Below are 25659 nucleotides of genomic sequence, written 5' to 3' on the forward strand. Positions count from 1 at the left end.
ACTCGATTTAGGAGCTTTGAGGGACCTTAAATTGAATGAAATGAAATATAAATTAACAACGCTCTAAAGTGGAGCGACGGGCCTTCGAAGAACACGCTTAAACGTATTGTGTTCAGTGACAATAAGACTAATAAAAACTGAATACAGAAGTAGGTTAGCTATTGAAAAATTGTATAATAATAGACCTGGCGTATGCACATGTGCCTTTAATATATACGTAAATATAAAATGATATTTTTTGTAGAGCGATGCTTTTGGAGTTTTTAATAAAATGACTGCTAAGAAAAGATATTTTCTTCTGTAAAACACGAAGTTAACTCCAAATTTCTATCTAAAAATTTTCTCGTGTTTTTTTTGCCTATTATCGCTCAGCACGTAATAACTTTGCATCTTTGCGACCCTCGACTATAATGAAAAGTTTTGGTTCACTAAATCATCTTAGTATTATAATAAACTTGTATTAAATAAAAACTGTACATAACAATAAAACTATAAACAAAATGTTAGTATTTTTTGTACAAAACGTACCTCACGATTCGTGCATAAAAAATGTTCTACAGTTTCCTTATATTGTTTCAAAATACTCAAATGCATACATGTAACATATATAATATGTAATTTGATCGAAAGATTCATGAATCAAAAGTCATAATATCAAGATAAAACGAGACCGTCCGAGCATATTCATTTGTTTTGACAATGTTTCAAATAATTTTCCCTTTTCCTGCGAGCCGTCAGATTAAAGTGTTAAATACATAAAGGTTATGTGCAAATAGCACATAAAGATGACCACAAATCTCGATAATAACTTCAATTAGGCGAGTGCGGGACATTAATATTGCATTAATATGGTATTAAGTTGCACTAAGTTATGTCGGTTGCACAATACAGAAGCGACGAGATACCAGTTTCGATATTGCTTGTTTGTTAATGCATTTTGTAATCAAAACTAAGATGGTATTGATATTCTGCTTTGTATTAATGCTTCTTATACATTAAAATTATCACTGCTGACGTCACGAGGTTAAATATTTAAGTACTACTTGTATGTCTCGACTTTGTACGGGTAACATTTATACAAATTTAGTTCATTTTTTAAATTGAATGATACGGTTAGTTTTCTAAATAAAATATCCACCAAGGGTCTGTATGCACCTTTTGTCCTTTATACGTGGTGAGACACGTTCAAATGGACGTAAGTCACAATTTTTTTATCAAAATAAATTTAGGTATTATTCATTGAAGTTTATAATTATACATACGTAATTACTCATAAATTTGTAACAATACTAAGAATAATAGTATAGCGAAATACACACAATTTATACATAACATTATTTATTATCCTTCTCATAATATTAATAATTATAATGTCGATGTATAATAAGCATTTAGTTAAATCTTCCTCAAAAACTGTTATCTTTTTCAAGATTAGCTACAGCTTTAAGAGACGCGAGGGTTTATTTTAACACTATTCGTTATGATCACGGCACTTCCTGATGCTACGAGTAATAGCTAATTAATATTGTATAACAATTTTATTACTGTTTTATTTCAGTTCGTCTGGTTAATAGTTTATTGCCCACGTATTCCTATTAGTTCTTTTATCATTAGAAATAGTACTACGAATTTAATTCAGGCGCTAGTTGACTCAGAGCCGTGACTCAGCCGATACTGTTTACTCGGAATATCAGCGCGACCTATCGTCCGTTCTTCCAGACGTGAATAAGCGAAAAAAATAAATTTCCAGACGACATGTGGTGGGATTTTATTCAATATTAGACACGGTCTGATAAAGATATATATTTTTTTGTTACTTGAATATTTAGTCGTCATAAAATTTCACATATATTCTGCTTTGTCATAAATTCTTTGTCGCGATCGTAGACGAAGATTATTTTATTGACTTTGTGTAATGAGATGTGAAATTTTTGCTGCGTTAAATTTATTTTAGACTCACGGTGATAGTGTTTTTTTTTTATGAGTTCTCAAATTATAGCGGAACCGTTAGTTACTTATTTTTTCTATACAAGTGACGTCAGCACTTGTCTCCGTTTTGATAAGTTTTTGCCATTTCTTGAATGGATATTTTGATAGTTCCTTGGCGTTTAATATTATTCAATAAATATTCGAATAAATACTCTATATCCATCCTATTAAAATAAGGAGTTGACAACTATTATTATTGTACACAGGTTCATATTGTAGTGATAGTACTGCTTAGTATAGTTTTGTTATTGAGTAAATTTTCTTCGAAATAAGGATCCTATTTTGAACAGGTCTACTTTTCTAAGATTGCTATTATTACGTGGGTTACATTTAAGTATCTAATAAAACTCTAGTTTATAAATACATTGTCAGTTTATATGAACAAATATGACCATCAATTATTTACCATCAGATGGACCGTCTGCCTTTAGTGCGTAATTAAAAAAAACCGAATAGATATAGATAATAAAATGGAAAATGTATTAATAATATATCTTTTTTATGTATGACGAATATTATTGTAAGTGTTTGTACAAGTATATATATAAACTTGTATAAGTATCATCTCTTAGATGGAATAATGATTGTATAGCTGACATATAGATGACAAATTATAGTGCACTAGTGTGTGCACAAACACAGGTGCACTTTCTATTCCGTACTCTCATAATCCGACGGATCGGCAAATTTGGGACGACTGGAAAGATTTCAGGCGCAGGACCGACGGCGTTACTTGCTTTCCGAGGCAAGGGAATGTACGAGTACACACTTCCAACTTGTTGTTACAGAGATTTTTTAGAGTAATAACCCTTCTGAGTTCTATCAAACTTCTATCGAACTACTACTACTCTTTTGGGTAGTAGAGAATTTGAACCCTTGGTATCTACGGCCTTATATCTAGCGACTAGACTAACGAGCCAGTCAATAGAATAAAATTGTGTTCATAACTATTCAAATAGGCCTTAAAGGCTACTTTTGGTTGTAATTTTTTGACTACTAGTAAAAACTAAACTATTACGAACTAGTAAATTGAATATAATACTAGTGGGTCACCCGGGAAATTTCGCGTTTATTCAAAACATTTTTTAGAACTTTCGTACGTATTTCCTCTCTTTAAAATGATTTTTTGTTAAATTGTAACAATTTAGTAAATTGCAACCAAGAATCCTTTTTAATTTTCTGCCCATCTACGGCTGGAGCTCTTCAAAATGAGAACATAAACGGTTTTTTTATGTGCAGCTATCGGCCCAATATCACTGGGACAAAAATCGGCTTACGCTATTCATATATAAGATTTGTAAGAAGTTATAATGTTACGTAAACGTCATTTTATTGTTATCATTATGCAATTAAACGAAATATTTTCACAGCATCCATCGATTTAATTGATGGTCCCATGAAACACGATACGCTTTTATTGGATTATTATCGCTCCATTAAAAGATTTTAATATTCGAATGGCAATAATTCGTTTATGATTATTATCGAGTAACAATGAAATAATACGCGATTCTTACTTGCTTTATTTTTTTAGTTGTGATATGACGGTGAAAAACCTTTAACTTTATCATACATAAAAAAGTATATATAGACGAACTTTATTGATTTAAATATTATTTCATAGACAAAGACTGTTTTAAATATGTATAGATTAATAAATATTTTACCAATAAATTTAGAGAAATTAATAAGTCTTGATTTAAAATAACGAAGGAGAAAATAAAGGTAACCCGATAATATCAAACAGCTAAGCAAAGTACACTCCTCATGGGGAGAAGGTTAAGCGCTTATTCCACCATGTTGCACGACAGGTTGGTGGATATACATAAGGAATATCATTCGATAAATGCAGACTACTCTGCCATTACAAAGCCTCACGATTTTTTTCGTCACCGCCGATCACAAGATGTTATGCGTTGAAACAACTAAGTGAACCGCTAAACACGTGAAACCTTAATGGTTAAAACTTTTACCTTAGAAAATAAATTAGTATCTTTTAAAATAGATAATTATTACATATAAATAAATTTTCAAGAGCGTTCTTTTATTAAATTTAGAAACATTATTATTATAATTATTTTACACTTTGAATTTGCAATGAAATGCGATGCAACAATCAAATTATAATTTATTAAATCAATATTCTAAATGCGGCCCAACCGTGTAAACATCAACATAGTTATAATTAATTCCCCATTTAAACGCATAATGCGACTTTTGATTGCCTCGTCCAAACTATAAATGCCTAAAATCAAACAAATATTGTGAGGTGCGTTCTCATAAACCCAAATGTTTGTTGACGCTTCAGCCTTCAATTGCAACTAATCGAAGGCAGTAAAAAGTGAATTTATCATAAAAATTGCACATTAAAACTAAAACAGTCATAAATAAGAAAATAAGACCGTCTATTTATATTAGTGGAGCGACTTTGATTAATATGTTTTGATACTTTTTCAAAATTTTATTATCTATTTGAATGTGCTTTAGTAATATTGCTAACTGAAAATATATTTCCTTAACATTTATTTTTAATAAAAACCTGTTTTATAGATAATAATATATATAAATATACCTATTTTCTCTTCCATGGTATGGGTGAGTTTGGAGATGGTACCGGAATAGGTTAATGGTAGACCGGAACTGTACTTACCAAAGGGATAGAATTGAACCTGTAATTTATAACCATCTAGGTTGAGGTATTGAGAGAGAAAGAGAAAAAAAATCGTCTTTGAAAATAGTTACAAATATCAAAACTTTTTTTAGGGTAAAAAACGATACAAATATTGGACATAACGTCTAGCTTAAGATGTCGGCGCGACGTTGCCAACCGTGAAACCTAAGATATTATCTCTTGTTCTTGTAAAATCACTGACTCACTCTTCGTTCACATCGGAACATTAAACATTATTTATTGTTTGATCATCGAATTTATAGTAAGCTTTACAAATAACATGAACATGCATATAGAATAGCTGTGAGATTACCTGCCAAGACATATGAAACATTTTAAAGATAGTTTTTTTACGTTATTATGTTTAAACCTACTAACTAACGACACTAAAATTCGAAACGACACTGAAAATTGGCAACTTTTCTGTTGTCACATTTGCTGCGGAAACGTTCAAGAGTTAACGCATGTTGACAACTATAATTAACACAATATTGTGTAAATGTTGGCGGACTTCTAAAAAATCACAAAAGTTACGTGCCCAGAAATTACAAACTATTAATGTACCCTTTTTATCGCAATAAATTTAACTGTAGTAATGAAATAATTAATTAATAATTAAATAACTATCAAAACGAGCTAATCCGCTCAAGCAGTGGGTTAGTAGACGCAGTTATAGCAAGGCGTTCATTGAAGTAGAGCGACGGCGAGCGGTTGTAGCGAAACGAATGTGTTTCAAAATAGTTCCCCTGCACCTTTATTTCCGTACCTGTAGCCCCGGAAACCTGGCAGAAATTAGAGCACGCTATATTGCTCGCCAAACTCCGATAATAAAGTCTATGGTTAGCAATATACGTTAAAATCGTTTAGAAATATACATACAAATTAATTACTTTGTAATTGTCATTTGTTCAAAGTTTCAAAACATTATTGTAAAGGCCAGAGTAAATGGTGATAAAATTGTCTAAAAATAACCTACAAAAAGAATCATTATTAATTATTCGAAATAAAAGAATTGCAATATTTATACAATATATTCGTATAAATCGCTTGCATACAACGTCTAATTAATTAGACGCGTGATGACCATAAATTAGTTACGATGACAGTTTAGCATTTGTTTGCAATGAAGTCTCGTGTTAATTTGACACATTAAAAACGTTCTTGTAATTAAATATGTAAAAAAATATAAAAAAATGTAATTAATAATCTATATTTAAAATATATTTTGAAAAAGGTTATAATTTCTAGAATTAATAACCTATGAATCGATAAAGATACTTAATACAGAACATTACATTTTACTGCAGTAAGAAAACTAAGGAATTATTCTACTGTCTTTATAGTACAAGTTTCAAGTATTTATTATTTTATGTGTACCAGAACCAAATACTATTTGAAGTCTCTTAATCAAATGTTGTATGCATTTGATTGCCTAGTGGTGTCGTAGCTACTCCTAAAGCAAGATTTTCTATTAATTCGAAGGAAAAATAACAATATATGTAAGCTACTTTATGTTTGATTGAACAATTTGACGTAGACTTGCTCTAAAAATCAACCTATTCAAAATAAAAACGTCTTATAAATAATAATAAAAAAGGAAACGCCGAACAGGCAAACTATTATTATTATTTCTTTTTGTTAAAAAAATAATCTCTTCAATATAAAATGTTGAACAACTTTAAAAAACGAAATTCATACAAAATTTATGACAAAGACTTTTTTCTATTTAGCTTAACGCGTTGTCACGCGTCCCTGTCCTATACAAAAGGTCTAAAAACGGTAGGTCAAGTGCTGGTTTCCCGGAGGTAAGGCCTCGACAAAGAACTCGGATTTTTTAAATTAATAGGCACTAGGGGCGAAGGGGTGTGAATAGCGTACATCGGTGGGAACACAAAACTGGCAATTAAATCTATTTTAAAAGTAAGAAAAGTTTTAGACCTAGTTTCAAAGGTCGAAAGACTTAATTAAAAAAAAAAGAATGTCTCTTGTGTATATTTTTATTTATAACTGTATGTTACCTTTAATTTTTGGTGTACACTGAAGAATGTTCTATTATATTCTAATTATTATCAATTTAGTATTTACTCACAAAATTTATTTATAAATCCAATTACTTGAAGTGGTTTTTCTTATTGTTCAATCATTTCAAACATATAGTTCATGTTCAATAAAGTAATAGAACATTACACTACACCACAGAACCACATCTTTATTGATTAAAAACCGCTCAATTAGTGTAAAACAACGGACTATTCTTCGATTTTCCTGTTACCTATACGCTTCCCATTCTATGGTGAGCTTTGTGAAGCTTTTGTAGAGCTTTGAGCTTTCCGCTTAGTCAGATGAGCGCGCGCGCACGGGTCGCGCGTGTCGCGACGAACACGCGGCTAAATATATTATGACACGTGGTATTTATAAAGACGGGAGTGACTTTAATTAGTGAATAAATTTGCATAGATATCTTATAGTACAATTCAAACCATTCAAATAATAATAGTTTTTTATAAATCGAACACGATGCTCATTTTAATTAGATTTGTTAATAACCTTAATTTTCATGTTCAAATACTTATTAACAATTTTATATTTCGAATAAATTTGAAAAGCGAGCATCGCGCAAAATTAGGATTGCAAAAGGTTACGAAGTACCAATTCCAATCAAATGTTCATAAAGGTCTTTAAATAAATTACGAACGGTAGGTCGTGAGTGCATTCGGACGATTTATTGTAACGACTTTCGAGATCTTCTCTTTGTACTGCAGTTCCAAAAGGTTTTTAAACATAATACGAACTACAAACATGTTTAAATCTTCAATAAAACATTCTGCTGCAAACACGTACAGTTTTACGGTTTTGTCTTAACGCTTAAAAGCTGAGCCGATGAATGTCTACATAATTGAAACAGAAATATCAACATGAGTTTTAATAATAACAGATTTAATTAAAAATTATCTTTCTATCTTTTAATGAAACGTTGGAAAAGTATTGAATATTTCGTAGCTGAACCAAGTAGACGAATCTGCATTTTAATAATGTTACAGAAGAGAAGAAATCCTCTGTCATCATTAGACAATATATATTTTAATGTTCGGGTATATACGATCCCTTGCAATATATTCAACTTATTTAAACAATTATGTATTTTTAAAATAGACGACCATCAATCGTAATAACCCATTTGTAAAAAAAACCTTTCAATATAGTATTTTATCATTAAATTTTATTCTAATTTGATATAAGTCAATTTTAATTATTTATTTTTTCGCGCTAGCTTAAATAAATGTTTTAATAAACCCTTTTAAATAGTAAGCATTTTTTTTATTCGTATAGTCTTTTTAGGTAAGTTTGTTATTAAATTCTAATTCAAAGTCTCATAGACGAGCCATATTTTGATACATAATTTCAATATTTAAAGATATTATAATAATTTTGTTTTTTCCACTGAAATTTAAATAGTTAAAGAGAAATATAAGAACTATATAAAATAATAGCGTAGAAGGTGCGGACGGCTAGCTGGCCGGATACGGGTGCAAATCCATCCATTGGTTATGATATTAGTGCTGAGATACTATATTTATCAGAAACTCATCGTAAATAGTTTCTGAAATAGTATCAAGATAGGTTCCACAATGTATCTTTTGTTTAATGTTAAGTAAAGATACCTGAAGTTAAATTGAGTTTAGAATGGACATTGATATTGTATAATAATGTAGTCATTCCTTACATATACTTAGTAGGGGCTTCAATTTTTCGGTTAGAAGTGAGTGAGTGAGTGAACCTTAATTCCCAAGGTCGGTGGGGCGATGATGATATTAGGAATGATTAATATTTCTTAAAGTACCAATGTTTATTAGCAGTGGTGACCATTTGTCTGTCTGTGTTAGGTAGGAATAAAAAAATTAAAATATATTTGTAAAAATGTATTATTGCGTGTTCCTAACACGCAAATAATACATTATAATAATGGATTTATTTCAGGCCAATCCCATATATATCGCGACAAATATCTTAACTGCTACAGTTAAAAGACGTAAAATCATAGTTATTGTAGTATTATTATACCAATATATATCTAGTATCTTGATAAAATATCGCTGTACCTCCAGTACTGTTCTCCTAACTGCAATAAACTTCAAATTATAAATAAACGAAACATAATATTAATCCACGATAAACTGCACTCGTAACTTTGATTGAAAATTACAACACAATACAAATAATTCTATTGTGTTTTTTAACGGTAATTAAAGCAATAAATATAACTTCAATTGAAGATATCGTTCGGACATTGATATATTTGAAACGGAGGTAAACGTTTGACAAACGCAATGCCGAGACCGATCATTTACCTACATAGGGACTATTTATAAGAGGCGACGGAAATGCTCCTACCGAGGACCGAGTTCCAGTAGCTTTTTGTTTTCATATTTGAAATTTTAAGATTTATCTGTGAATGTTACGATTTAAAATATCATTCAAATATTACATTTTACCAGTAATATAACTGCAAATTAATAAATATATGGTATTTATTGTTACATCTATAACAAACACGTAATAAAAAGGGTGTAATATCTTGAATTATAAAATTATTTATTTAAATAAACGAATAGGTGTCCAATATTAGCTACTTAAAATAAACCCTATTGTTCATCATCGTAATAAAATATAAATTAAATTCTTGATTATGATATGATTTAAATTTGCAGTAAAGTACGGAAAGATGCAATATCTTACGATGAAATATTGATATTTTTTGAAAATCCGAGAAAAAACAAAATAATATAATATGAAACCTCATTCTCTTTCACCAAAACAAAATATATTTTAGTTACATTTAAATTTAACTAACATCAAAACAAGTTCAAACTTGTAAAATCCAACTAAAACCAGATTTATTCGGTCCGATGCTAACCCTATTCACAAGGCATTGTTAGGATCAACGTATAATTACAGTAAGCCAAGTTGGCAACATGATTGAGTATAAGTTACAAGCAAACTCTTACTCGCCCACGTAACAATGTGAATTACACATCTGTGTCCTACATATATAGGATATGCCATTATCAACATAACCCGGATAACCCTGTCAATTGGACACCTTGTTTAGATTATCAAATTCGTAAACAAAGGGTTATCCCTCAATACGAAATACAGGAATATAGAGATATAGAGAACCGAGATTGCCCAGTGGCTATACGATTGTAACCGATGACTGGTTCAAATCTAGGCAATCAACACTAAATTCTCATGTGCTTTTTAATTTAATCTCGTGCTCGGCGGCGAAGGAAAACATCTTCAGTATGTGTATGTATGACAGCGTGCCTTATAACAGCATTGCAAAATAAGCACCAAACACCTTTCCAAAAGGTCTCGGCCTGAGCCCAGCGGTGGGAATGCGTACTCAATGGGAATGGGGTTGTTTTACATTTTTCTTGAATAATAAGTAGCCCATACATTCAATCAGAATATTAATTTATTTACATTACAAGATTCAAACAATTAATATAAATGAGGTCAATATTAATAATAATGAATTCCACTTTTATTAGCAATGTTAAATTTCTACCAATTTTATTTAAATATGAATATTATTGTGAAATGGCGGTTTGTTTTTAATTAACATGATGGTAATGTTGTAAAATGACAGTTTAATGGTAATTTTAAGAACTTTCAGGAATAATATATTTAGATTTTGATTGTTATATGTTTTAAATTTAAATAAACAAACATACAGTGAAACGTCGATTCAATATTGTTTTGTTGGCAACTGTATCCATAATATATGCTCCTACACAAAATCTTTAATAAGATATGTGCAATCCCGGCCCGATACAGTTTTCCTGCGTGTTGCAATATGTCGAAACATTATTGAAATTCACACGTCAAAAATACAGCGTTTCATGATATTTTTATACAGGAGTTTTAATATTTTAACAATCCAATTCAGTATTCTCATTAATTGTAAATTTGTTAAACTTTCCGGTTTTCGCCGGTTGTTCTCTGTAGAATCTAGGTTCCGAACCGCTGATAGCTTTACACAATTATGTAAAATGACGATTCAAAAGTTTTTGAATTGAAAGTATATTTTGATTTTATTTTCTACAAAGTCATCTAAATTAAATTTTTGCTTGGTTCTACATTTTTTTCATATTATGTATAAGTATTTATTTCCTTCAATAACCACGGAATTTTAATGTTTGTATACCCCATGAACTGTTTGTCCAATGGTCAATTAATATTATATTAACACTGAATCTACTAATTAATTTGATATTGGTAATTATGCGCACGATAACACTAAAATTCGTTCAAAAATTAATATTCTATCAACAATTTATTACTTAAGTAAATGTACGTTTAGAAGTTCTGTTTGAAATTGTGGAATGTCATTAAAAAGATCTGAGGAATTAGAATTTGATTTGATCCGGTAGATCTAACAGATTTAAGACGATATAAAGAAGTTTATTAACACATTATTTGGAATACTCCAAATGACGTATGTGTAATAATATACCGTAATAAAACATGATAACTGTCACATAAGTCCTTTTACGGCAGTTCACGCTATCGTGTTAATCTACGAAATGTTTTAGAAGTGCTTTGTAACGTGGATAGTATTAGAGTTGGCTTTAAAATAATCAGCATTTCTAATTAGTCTAGGAGCTGTTAAGCTTGATTTGTTTTAAATGTAATATTCAATGGAGACAATTAAATGATTATTTAAAAATGTTTTTAAAATAAAAATTTTAAACGTCTCATGGCTCGCTAGAATCTTTCCTCCCACTTACGGGATTTTGAGCTCTTCACCAGACTGTTCCGTGGCTGTGTTTCAAACAGCCTTTTTACATAATTTTATCAGACACTTTTTCTCACGGCGTTTTTTAGCCGCTGATTACCAGGCAAATATTATAAATATAATTTAAGCATATGATAACACAGTGATCCAAATTTGTATCCGTAATCTTCAGTTGTGATTCACATGTTCTATGCCTTGGACCATAACATCTCTATTTCTATATATATCTTTATGGGGGATTATATTTCTATTTTTATTATATATACGTTAAAATGAATTACAGTTTTTTCTGACATTTTGATATGTAAGGAAAACAGTAGTTGTAACTTTTGTTACTAAAATTTTGTAAGTATATATATATATATATATACACCAATTTATATAATCAAAACAAATTAAATTACGTAGTATAATATACTAGTTTCGTCAGTCTGCATGTGAGCGAGCGCTCAAATAGTCGTGTTTTACGATTGTCACAAGTTCGTTGCTCCGGCGCACCTTCCGCGGTTATAAATACGCGTGTCGAAGTTTTGACGCGTGTAAACAAACACTGTCGGATGTGTGTAACCTTTTTATGAGCTTTGCGCATCATTACGCCATTTTCGCGGTAATTTGAAATAGGTTACTCCCTAAAATATCTGCGCTGGCGCTTGACCTATTTTTTTCGGAGATGTGTTGAAAAACGTTAGGTATAAAGGTAGTGCGGAATAATCTCTTTTATTTATAGTTATATTACGAAACATAATTTTCGTTTACGTTTTTAATGCTTGACTCAACTTTGATTATTACAATACATACAAACAAAATATCTAAATAAACATTGTACATTTTAATGCATACGTAAAAATAAGAACAAAATTAAATTAATAAATCTTAATTACATTAATATAATATTTAAATATCGTTGAATTTCGGTCAAAGATTAGGTACAATTATCTTTAATACATAAAGAACCTATCTACTAATTATGAAAGTGTTAAAGTTCAAAGATAGTCCTAAGTATAGCTGTCATTTTGCTACTGTTGACTGTTTTAAGACGTCTAAAACGACACTCTAAAGAGGTGCTAGAAATGTGCGTCCTCTTTTGCCCTTCCTTTGACTTTTTTTTCCCTTTATAGAAACAGTTTTCAACCAGTAACTCTATACACGTGAAGCAGTGTTGCCACACGGATCACAGAATATAAATAAAAGACAGGAAACACTCTTAGAATACTGTATATATATTTTTCTTTACCTGAAACGCGTGGATGTCGGAGTGTTACGCAACGTAATTCCATCGTTTTGTAATAATCTTCACAAAAAAAAACAGACTTGTTTTTTGTATGACGCGTGTAATTTTCAATACTTGTAATGAATGTTCGGATGAGGTAGGTGTTGAAATATGAAATTGCCTTAATCCTACGCGTAGCATTATCGATAATTACTTAAGGTACGGTGGGATAGATCGAGATGATTATTATTTGTAAATACTTATACATTACATAGAAACTGTTATGTTTAATGTAAATGATCAATTGAAAATGATTAATAAAAATTCCTGGGTTAATGTACCTGTTCCAAAGCTGGGTTGAGACTCGTTTTGCGGACTTGGCTTGGATCAATGGATGTATCAAGCATCCATCACGCTGCTCCAATATGACACATGCAGGATTCATTACGATATTTTTTTTCAACACTGATACTGAAATGAATTAAAAACATAAATTAGGCATGCAATTAAAAATTCACTTGACCTTAACTAGACTGGAACCCGCAACTTTTTCTTTAAGATTTTCGGGTTGTGACCATTGGCCACCTCAGCTCAATTACCAATATCGTCTACCCACGTAGGTAGATTTGAATTATCATTCATGTACATCAAATCTATTGTGGGATTGTATCACATTCGTGTTCTATAGATTAATCAAAGCGTCCAATTAATTTTAAGACAAAGTAACTAATAAACATAAAATTACTTTTCCCTCCCACTAAACGGTACTTCGTCATTGTTTCAAGCATTGTGTTTTATTGCATTTCAATATTAACACGGCTACGACGCCTACACGTAAATTATGTATATTTAATTATATACACGATAGACATTCGGCTTTGATTGTAGAGATTACAGAACAAAAGTCCCCTTTTAAACGTACAATACGAAAAAATCATTAAATTTGACTCCACGATAATTATACATTTCATTTTGTAGATATAACGAACATTTAACCTCAGCGACACAAAATTTTCATAGCATTCGATTTTTAAATTTGGAATTCCAAATTTCAAATCATACAAGCGGTTAAAGGCCCTTGGAGTTATAACGTAAATAGAGGCGCATTTAAAGAATATTTAAAAAAGAAAACAAACAAAAATATGAAGCGGGCATAAATGTGTACAGTCTAATATCAGAGTGCATTCACGCTGTTACTATAAAGTCTGCGTGTCTTTCCTGGGAGGTCTATTCTGATGTTCCGTATCGCACGGTTTCATGACGCGGTCTCGCCGCTCGTGGGCGTAGGCGCCGATCGCTAGAGTAAATATTCCGAGAAGACTTTATCGTACAAACGTATCCATTCATTCATGAACCGTGACGCACGCTTAAATTATACCCGTTTTTATATATCGCTCTCAGTTATCGTAAAGGCTGGGTGGGTCGCGAAACGTTGGTTTTCCTAACTGAACTAAACTTACTGAAACTAATAAATAAAACCATGATAATTCTTAATATTAAATACAATTATTCCTTATTTTATAATTGATTTAGAATATTAAAGGTTGTTTTACTATTAAATCAGTAAAAAGCTGAAATTAATATTAGTTAAATAATAATAATGCTAAAATTTCCATTTACAGTTTGAAAAATAATAGTTAAAGAAAAGTTGAAATCATAAAACTTTCCTTATTGTGAGTCATAGTGATAAAGATGTGCTTGTGATAAAATGATACCGACTTGCATCAGAGCTCCTCGGTCCATACAGGGCTCTACTGATGACGTCACACGGCAGACGCGGTCCATCGTCCAGGTAATGCTTCGTATGATATTCCACGAATTCATAAATTACTCATAGCCAACCCCTTTTCATATTTATATAATTATGTATCATCTTATGCATTTTAATGCACTTATCATGTACAAATAATTGGTTAACACACATACACTCACTCGTGTGGCTTGCTTTCGGTCGTACTAAATCATTTGAAAAAAATAGAATACGTATTCGAAATTTGAATTTTTTTAACTGATTTAAGATTTTATTATGTTTTTAAGAACTAAAAGAGTTGTTCACAAAACGAATGTGATAGGACTAAAAGTTCTTATAAATTAACTTAGACAGCAAAACATAATCGGGATTCCTTCAAATAAAAAAAAATCTAGAAGTTATACTTCTGTTGGTGCATTGTGAAAAAATTATGAGAGTGATATTTTACCATGAGCAAATTTATACATGAAAACTACATGATGAAATTGTCCGTTAAACCGTCAATTAAGTGCCAAGTCGCACGCCTGATCTTATTCTGTTTGTTTTATTACAAATTTTAATTGTGAATGATTTGTATTTTTTTGAGTGATTTCTTAATCAATGTTGATAGAAGAAAAATTTTTTTATCGTTATGACTATTATTATTTTATTGTTAAAAAGTAGATAATTAGTATTTTATTGTATGTAATTAATTATTTGCATGGAATTAAAAACTATTTATAATGACGTCTAAAAAGAAATTTCTCGCGCGCGTACGCACACCTTTTTTATACTATATATTTTCATATATATATATTTTGTTATTCCATTTATTTTTATTTCTTTTCAGGTAACAAAATATTACTTATATACTTGTTGATATTAATTATCAAAATCGTTGAATGTTGCATACTTTTGTTATATTATATATATGTTATATTTCTTCCTCGAAGTTGTCATAAGATATCGTGTAATTTCTTAAGTAAAATATATTGAAATATTATATTAATTCATAGCTGTTTCGATTATTTATTATTTAGGATCTTATGGTGATACATATGAGAGCTTTGGCCTATTTTACTTAATGCGTTCAAGCCTCGTATTAAAATAATAATTAATTATTATTATCAAAGCATATTATCCTGAAGTGTAATATTATATAAATGATGGAATAGTTTAAATAGTATAATTATTTAACAATTGTTAGTTACATGTGTTTTTATTAAAATTAAGCATAACCTTAACAACCCTTCTTTGGTTTGATGACTTTTCATCCACTCTGATCCAATTCGTCTTGGTGTGAACACGGGCAGAATTTCATTCATTACTATTAGGTTTCCTCACGATGTTTTCCTTATAAACACATCAATACTCATCGTTGTATGTCATACACTTGATATTCGGGATCTACTTATTCTTCTAATTAGTATAATTTAAGATTATATTATATTTTTGATAGAACTTACGTGCAAAAGATTGACTTGATAAACTGTTAAAATAACAATTTGAAAAAGCAACAGCCTGTATATGTCCGACTGCTGGTTGAAGGCCTTGTCTCCTTTTCAGGAGAAGATTTCCATCAAGCTACTCCAATGCGGTTGGATACACGTGGCCGAATCTCAACCGCCATATGCAAATTTCCTCACGATGTTTTCTTCCATCGCCGATAACGGCATGATTTATAAGAATTAATTTGAAAAGTGCAAGATCCAACTGGAAGACAATATATAACAATTATGATTATACGAACTGAAAATTAAAATAATTGTGTTTTCAAAATAAATGGGTTTTCTCAGTGAATCAACAATTACTATTAGCATAAGAATGACATAGCAATATTCCAATTGGCGACTTGCCATTGAGATTTCGTAGTAAACGCGGCTGAATCGTTTTAAATGAAAATTTCGTAATTCTTTGATTCAATTACTAAAAATAGTTTTGTTATTCTTTATTATATGTATATATAACAAAACGTAACTGTTTTCTTAGATAATTATAAAATGCAGTTAATTAATTTGCCTTTATTTAATTGAGAATCCTTTACGCTCGAAGCAAAACATGATGTTTTGACGAGTCTTCCTTCCGCTACTATTGATAATACCAAACGATGAACATATGCTCGCATCCTGCGGTTATGTCTATAGATAGTTTCCAAACAAATAGTAATTTCAGTAGTATAACGTAGTCGAACCGTCCGCTTGGAGATATTAAAAGCCCGCGACCTCATTTTACTTCCAGATTTGCGTTCAGAAATCATCATTTAGTTTCGTATTGCGTCTAGTCTTTCCTAATACACAAGTTGTTCCTTATAGTGTTGGGTAAAAGTTCATTGCTATTAATATATGTAACTTTATGTCAGTACTTTATTTATTGAACTGTTGAAGATTTTATTCAACGAAATGACCACAATCCACACTCAGTTTTTTTAAGTAAACCGGTATTTTATCTTTATTGCTCTTAAAAAATTGTATAAATATCTTCATAATAAAATAATATATATCATACATAGGTACTTGTTATTTTCAAAATTATAATCAAAATAGTCTTTATTCAAGTAGGCTCATAAAAGTATTTTGTATTAAGCAATATTTATCAAGGCTTTGTGACCTGGTGATGGAAACTGATGGAATATTGTTATAGAAACTGATACCGAACTATATTATTGTGAAGATTGATATTATTGCGTATATACATCATATTATTGTGAGTATATTGCGAGGCAACTGTACAGCGATATACTCGAAAACGGCTAGAATGATTTTACAAATACAGCCCTATGTGAGTCTTATGAACTTTATTCTACTGTTTAATAATAGTTTTATGTTATACGGTAATGCTTCTTAGATTAATACTCACTAAATGACGTGCGGCTACTTCCCCAACAATAACTATCATTGTCAAAACTAAGGATTTGGAAAAAATCCATATCTATTTATTACTATATAACGTTTCAAAAAAGGGATGCCTAGGTGTGTAAGATAAGAAATAGATTAAATCTCTTGTTTGATTGGCTAATATTTTTATGTATTAGCCGGACTGGCAAGTGGACCTGAAGGTGGTGGAAGTGGTCACCACTATCCATAATCATTCTTTAGTTTACCACTGCACAACTTACCTTGGGAACTAAGATGTTATGTCCCTTATACCTGTAGCTACCTTGGCGTTTCAGACAATTATGATTATTTTCTTAGTAATTTATTTCCTTCTTAGTGGCAATACCGTCAAATACAACATATACTTACTGTATAAATAAACTGAACTAATAGCAATAATATTGCCAGTACTAGAATAAAATTGCACTTTTATTATATAACGGCTAAAGTTTTATAGCCGTATTAAATTAAATACATTTTAATACAAGTCGCCTAGGTTAATGACGCGAAATAAAACAATTTTCCAGTTTCTTCGTTAGTCGCTAAACTAACGGCTTAAATTATATACACTAAAGTGAATCTTGTCCGGTCGGTCAGAGACATGCAAATGACTTCATTGATTATTGCCGCAATTATTCTAAATTGTCAAATTGTCAATAGAATAATTTATATAATTGTATTTAAATTCGTCTATCAAGTGCCTTGTTAGTTTTATTACTTACGATGTCAATTACAACTGTACTTTATTTGTTAAATGGAATCGCATTCTATTATATAAATACATTAACAATTATATTTATATTTGAATTAATTTTATTATTCATAAAAATGTCACAGCGCTATAAAATATTATAAATGTACGTGTTATAATTAAAAAATTATAATCAAAAAATTACAGACGATAATGTCTGCAGAGTAAGGTGATTAAAATAGATGAGTAATAAAATAACATTTTAGACAATTATTGATGTACATTTTGTAACAGAACACATTATAGCAAAAATATATATCCTTGAAAAGAAATACAACTAATATACTGAAGCCTTAACTGGAAAAATATGTATTTCATAACTGAAATCCCATTCGAATCGGAACAGTACACGAGAAAATCACAGACATGCATACGTTCGAAGAACGTGTCGTAAGAACGTACGAACGAATAAGCTCCTTGTTTGAAGTAGAAAGGCAAATATCATTGGAAAAAATCGTAATAATAATGATTAAATACCCTGATTGTATACAATATTTTGTCAGATAGAAATTATTACCTTTTAAAAGGCAAACATTGTAACACAACAACATTAATCAAATTTAAAAATGTATACCATGTAAAATTTTAATGAGAACAATCCATGCCTCTCCACGGCGTTACTTTTTATACCATTAACGTCTTTATTACTATAAACATAAGAGTTACAGTTTCAACCATTAATGTCCAATGTAGAGTTGATTCGCCTGGGAAATAAACGACACTGCACAATGAGTATTGAGGTCCATTTGTTTGTTTTGGACTCGTATTTCAGAGAAGACTGAATTTATAAACAATGACATTGTTAGCAAAAATTAAGTTTGCTGAGCGTAAATATTTTGCACCGGCACTTAAACAGTACCTATACTACAATTTTAGAAATATATACGTTAATGTGTTATGGAAGTCGTGAATTCTAATTGAAGGTCGCGGGTTTGAAACCTGACAAGTACTACTGATGTATTTTTATATGTTCAAGATTTTGTCATTAATCTCGTGCTCAGAGGTGAAAGATTTATAAAGATTGCTTTACTAAACTAATCTAATTTTAAATACTTCAATTATGTACTTAGAATCTTATCTCATCGAAAATCCGAATAATAAAACGGACACATATATTGTTAGAGGCTGGCTCAGCTGTGTAAAAGCCTTTTGCAATAAAGCGATATGAGCCAACTGAAACGTCCATGAACGTTACGTATACGTAACATGGACGATCTTAAACGAAATAAAATTGTCGAAAATCTTACCCAAATTAATATAAAATGAAATATGATATGATTTCGACTGACTCTTTTTTAAATAATAAAACAAAATATTTTTGTAAATAATCTATAATATTTAGCAAACATGAACGATAAACTCAATACAATATAAATACTATTTTTCACAAAAAATACAAATTCTTGTATTTTTTGTGAAAAATAATATTTATTTAAAAGGGATAGAGAGTCGGGTTCTTTAAATATTTTTTTTCAACATAATGAGTAATAATTACCTGGGTTGCCTATCTGGGACATAAGGTCATCTATATCCCAATATCAGACAATAATATATCAAACGTTTATTTAGTTAATCTGTTATTTTCATAAAGTACCCCTCAAACAATATTGTATCAACATACCACGTACTTTATACTCGATGTTTTTTATATCAGTAGATTTCCTTTCCATTGATGCAGCCAGATTCGATAATATTGTCTGTCCCGATAGATTTATTACAGGCAACAGATATTCCAAACCTTTTTGAATAAACAGTCGCGTGATGTCGGCTGATAAAATCATGGGTTGAGTCGATGTTATCTGAAATGCTTTCGGAGTGATGATCATTCTATTAAAACGATCGATAAATATTCGTTATGGTAATACCCTCTCTTGGTTAGTCCAGACGTGAAGTAATATACATTCTACAATATTATCTCTTATTATGATGTAGATATCGATATTATTTACGCTGTGAAATTATTTAATTTTTAAACGCTCAGAAGTATTGAATATGATGATTGTTTAAATGTATAGTTAGTCCGTCTGATTAATTAGCATCCCTTATTGCATATTTTATCGCCAAACAGAAATTCTTAGTATTGTTCTGTCTGTGTAACTGACTCTTTTGAAACTAAACTTGTGCGCTAAGATGTTATGACTAACATCTTAGTTCACAATGCAAGGCATTGGCGATGAAAAGGATGATTAATATTATCTAAATTATATCAGTTCGCCAATTTGACTATTTTAACTAAATAAAAATAAGTAATAATAGAGAAAAATATTTACAAGTGATTGTTTTTGGAAATTTAGTTTTTTATTAAAGTTCTTTATTTTTTGAGATTCAATAAGAATATTCACGGAAGAAAAATGAAGTCAAATATATCATTAGAAAATAGTGTCGGTTTGTTAGAAAGGCTTTCAAGCGAGAGATTTGTGGTGACTTTCCGCAAGCCTTCTGTTCCGTTATTGCTATCTGGTGTAAGCGATGCGGTTTGTCATACTAAGAAAGTTGAAATTGAATCTTAAACATTATCAAGGAAGTACAAAATACAAGTAATTTTACCTCAAACAAGCTAAAAACTAAATATACACGAATGAGAGCCTGCACCATAGTACATAGACCATAGACATATCTATTGATTGCTTACCCGCGAAGAGCATCATAACAATTTTTACATAATTATACTTCCGAAATACTTAATATTAATACAAATTTAATTAGTATAATAATTAATCGTAATATGTTTTTTGGTGGTCTTTATTTCTGTTCGCTATTTATAAAATATTTTTTAAATGGTTCAACTTTATTTCTATTTGAAAAAGGACATAAGACTATTATTTTTTATTAATTATATTAATAAAAGATTTAACACCGTGTGCTATTCATAATGACAGGTGGAAGACGGACCAATCCCTTTTCTTTTCTCATAAATAATATAGGAAATAGTGCCATCATTCTACATAGTCATGCTTTTTCAAACGTTCGTGGTTTGTATTTTGTTACCTAATAAAACCCTTAGTAAAAATATTGTCTCATGTAATATAATATTGTTTATCATAAAAGTATACTATTAAATTTACATCGTCTACGAGTTAGAAAGCTGACTTTTACAGAAGTAAGTATTTTGCCAGATGGTAACCATTAATAATAATAATGCATTCTAAATCGAACCTGTTTACGCATAAACTGTGCTATATTGAGGTGTCTGAATATACACGTAAAAGGCCGACAATCATGGAAAAATTAATCAATATTAATATTAATAAGGTTCAAAGTACTATTACATTGTATTAATAACATTTTACCTGCCAAAAATTTAAATAATTTCAAAGATAACGATCATATAAATTTATGTCAAAATAAAGAGTACTATAAGATAATTTTATAATTATTTGATTATTTTTAAGTACTTGAATTTATAAAATGAAGAATGGATTCGCGGGAATCACTTTGTTATATTGCTATCAGCTAATTATTTCGTCATAAAAGCACTATAAAGCGTTCTAAAATCTTTATCAATATCAATTCAAATTAGCCGCCATCAAGACTTCAAAGTCAATTAACGAGCGAGATGAGGGAGCGAATTACTTCACACCGAGGCCTGAGTGCCTCCTGCACCGGCGTCGGACTGTCGCGACTCTTCCACTTGTCCCCATTCTCCTGCAAATTGACGCGAATATGACTTAATCCTTTTAAGAATTTACTCCAACACATTACACTAATTCACGGATGACCTCACGCGTAGAGTAAAATATTTCACGCTATCAATACATCACAATGCGCCATCAATAACCCCTTAAGTGCTGGCGATAACGCAGTCGTAAAATAAAAATTTGCGTGTATATTTCTTACATGATTCAGTATTTTCAAACAATGGAATACGGGAAACGAGGTGAAGATTATCGAGTATTTGCTCTCTTTTTCGAAATCTCTTCCAGATATTTACATGAACCCTGTCGTTAAACTTTAAGTAGCAATTTCGCATCTTACAAACATCGCCTTATCTATCGCTCTTTGTGCGTCGAGATATCTTTGAAAGTACTCGCAGTACCTACTTCGCAAGCTTAGTCAGACTGTTGTCTGGATCTAAATGATAATGCCTTGATACCTGTTGCGTTAATGTTCGAAACGTAGAGTTTATCGGTATTCTTTGTACTTATTCTAGTGTTGTTGGTATTTGAGAAATCAAGCCCACTAATGAAGCTATTTAAGTACATTCGTTGAATTTTCTTAAGCATAATTTAAGATAATGAAATTACAACGAATGTTTGTATTTCTAAATAGAAAGTTTGTATCACAGCTTTGCAATTAGACGAGTAAAGTCTTAAGTCTGGTTAGATTATTCAAAGAACAATGCGTTCTGCTTCTACTATGCTCTACTCTGCGCAGTAGAATTATATGACCTTTACTTTTTTATAGAAACACTTGTATCTGCTACTTGATATACTCCACTGCCGTTGGTAGTTCCTAAATTACCCCTTTAAGACCATTCGGTTATCGGTAAGCGAAACGGATCGTTTATAAATTATACTTGAATACTTGTTGACTTCCAGGCAGGATGTATTACATACATATAAGTATAATTGTATTTAACTTACATGACTTTGTATTTTTAAACGTTGAAAAAGAAACAGTATGGAGTTTCTTGCCGGTTCTTCTCGGTAGAATCTGCATTCCTCACCGGTGGTAGCTTCACTTATACTCATATAGTTTGTTAAATCACTATTCAAAAGTGCTTATAAAAGCCTACTTGAATAAAGTAATTTTTTATTATGATTATGATTTTTATAGTTACTTAATATGACTATTAAATAGGTATTGAGACTATCAAAATGGTGACGTAGATGTAATGACGTATATATTTGTTGCAGATTTACACGGACTGGGCGAACCATTACCTGGAACGGGCACGTTCTCGGCGCCGAGCGGGTACTTCAGGCGGTGGTCTTGCTCGCGATTGCGCTGATGGATTATTACTAGCTGACGTGCTAGAAGGCGTCACAGGGCTGAAGGTGCCGAGAGTACATCGCAAGCCCCGGAATCCTCAACAAATGGTGAGTCATGCATGCATTTACCCGTAAGAACTGTTACATCAGTTAGTGTCCCTAATGTAAGTATCACATTAGAAGTTGATTTACTGTGGGAGAATATCTTGGATTATGGAAATGAATTTTATATGATTGTTTTCTATATGTTTCTATACCATTTATCAAATTGTTATGAACGTTTGACAAGTTGTTCGGCTTACACCCGCGAAAGACAGGATTTTTATTTTTTCATGTTTAGTTAACCACAATTCAATTTTACCTTTGACTATAAATCTAAACGAGTTTTACTTGCAAAACAGACTATATGCCTGGTTTTAAACATGCCTTGATGGAAATTCAAATGTGATCAGAATGTAACAACGACTTGACAGCGTTTTTCATTTGAATATATGAATGTGTTAAAATGTGTGTTAAGTTATTTTCTCACTAAATATATAATGTATATGTTTTTATAACTGATACGTCTCTATATAGTTAGAACAGCATCGATATTTACGAAAATAGTAGTCATATTATTATACAATAAATTGAATTAAAATACTTCACATAGCTTTATTATAAACAAATCATAGCCATCCATCATCAGGACTTCAAAATATACAGCCAAATATCCGGTTAATTTGTTTGTTATTAAATCCGGTCGAAAATGAAAGCGGCGCAGGATCGTTGTGTTAGCTCGAAATAGCTATCAACTCACAAATCATTTAGTCAGGTACATATCTGGTCCGTATATGGGTTCACGGTTGGCTACACAGGTATCGATGCACTATGACGAACTCGCATTCGAAATGCACCTTTGTGTATACGGCGCATAAAGATCAAAATTGCTTAAAATATCAGTATCGTCTCCGATACCTTTGTTTGTATGGATACATTTATGGGATAGGTAGCCCACAAACCCGAATCATGTATTGAACCACGATGCTTCCGGTATGAGTTTGTATTTGAGAAAGTGCTGATAAGATTTATTGGTTGGTAAAACGTATGACGTTCTGTAATGGCTGTAGTCTGTACACAATGCAATAGTATTTATGTAGCTTTATATAATAACATACACATAGATTTTTGTGTTAATATAAACCTAATTAAGACTGACAGACTGTCTATTCGAATTTCAGTCAACAAAAAATAGTTTCAAAATAGAATGCATAGTCATTTTTTTTTTCGATTTATAAATTGTACTACCAATGAATTGTGGCCAATATAATTACAGAACAAATTGAACTAAATGTATTACATTTTTAATCCGCAGTACAAAGTTCATCGAATACAAAAGTTATAAAAAAAGAAGCCGCTACTATAGAAGTGCGCCACATTTGCGTAATTTAATCTACTTGTGGTGGAACACGCACAATGCAACCACATCCGCAGAGAACAGCGCAGTCCCCCTGAAACGTTTGAATAGGTTAAAAAGCAAACGCGATACAGCTTAAGCGACGACAATTACCATAGCATACGAATGATTCGAAATATACATTTTAACAAAAGTTCTGATTTTATACTTTTTAATTTTTTAATGCTCGTGACAGTTCCATTACACTTTACTGACTCACTACTCTACCTTTTTAATTTGAAAAAAAAAAAAAAAAACTTTTGTTGGGAAATATGTATATCGTCTGACGATTGCTATCGGGTTAATGAAAACACTTGAAATAATGTGTGCAGCAGTTTGAATGTAATCGTAGTAATAACTCAAATTTCAATAGAAATGCGCATTTGAATTATTTTTTGAGGTAGATTACCTTTCAAAATTATCAATATTATCCATGGCAAATAGAAGTGCAATTACGAAAATCAATTCTGGCCTTGAAGTCTGAGTAGACCGATGCCATTGACGTTAAAAAAAATAAAATAATTATTAAGAACTTACCACGAAGTTTGAATAGCCATTTATTTTCTGATGCATCGATCATTAAATACTTATAAATTAAATAACCAAATCAAAACTATTGTTACTTTTTATCCGTTGATATAATTAATTCTTATAGATTGTATCGAAAAATTCGTGTTATGTAAAATATAGATACTAGAATATACTCGTATGTTTAGTTTAATATTAGTATTATTAAGATGTATTGCGGTTTCGTAATGATCCTAGTTTCCATTCAAACAGTTTGTCATTGACTTGAAAACCAATTAATCATGACTCAATTACACCGTGAGCATGTATTGTGTGTTCTGTGTGATGTACTACAGATATAACTCACAGATAACGAATATATTTAATACCAACATTAGTAGTAAGTTTCATAAGTAAATATTTCATAACTGTTGAGCACTCGTGACTTTATTTATATCCTTTGGACTTGCTTTATTGGATTTGCCGTAGATTTTTTGTTATTAAGCTTGGACTACCCACCTGTAGATAATAAAATATACACCATCGGATCACACTTCTCAATCAGTGAACGGTTAACAAACCACTAAACACTTTTTCCTACTTTGAAGTCAGCAAAATACACAATTAAAAATATATACGGACTTAAAATAAAGATCCAATTTAAGTATAATAGAACTGGACGGTTGTAATTTTATTGATACATTCAATTTTTTTAAAACTATAATACCGAGAATGTAGAACAATGTTTTATTTCAAATATGAAT

General features: G+C 30.7%; 1 protein-coding gene across 7 annotated transcripts in view; it reads left to right on the plus strand.

The window, feature by feature from the left end:
* Sick (sickie) overlaps positions 1-25659 on the plus strand; it is a 207465-nt gene that overhangs the window by 48190 nt on the left and 133616 nt on the right. For 6 of the 7 annotated variants that reach the window (XM_064220958.1, XM_026628591.2, XM_026628592.2 and 3 more), the window contains exon 2: positions 22879-23061. In XM_064220958.1, the coding sequence (XP_064077028.1) occupies positions 22879-23061 (183 nt within the window). Of the gene's footprint in view, positions 1-14362; positions 14462-22878; positions 23062-25659 lie in introns of those variants that run through there. The other variant, XM_064220961.1, reaches the window with a different exon arrangement.

This window comes from Vanessa tameamea, chromosome 5 (assembly GCF_037043105.1).
Source record: "Vanessa tameamea isolate UH-Manoa-2023 chromosome 5, ilVanTame1 primary haplotype, whole genome shotgun sequence".
NCBI lineage: Eukaryota > Metazoa > Arthropoda > Insecta > Lepidoptera > Nymphalidae > Vanessa > Vanessa tameamea.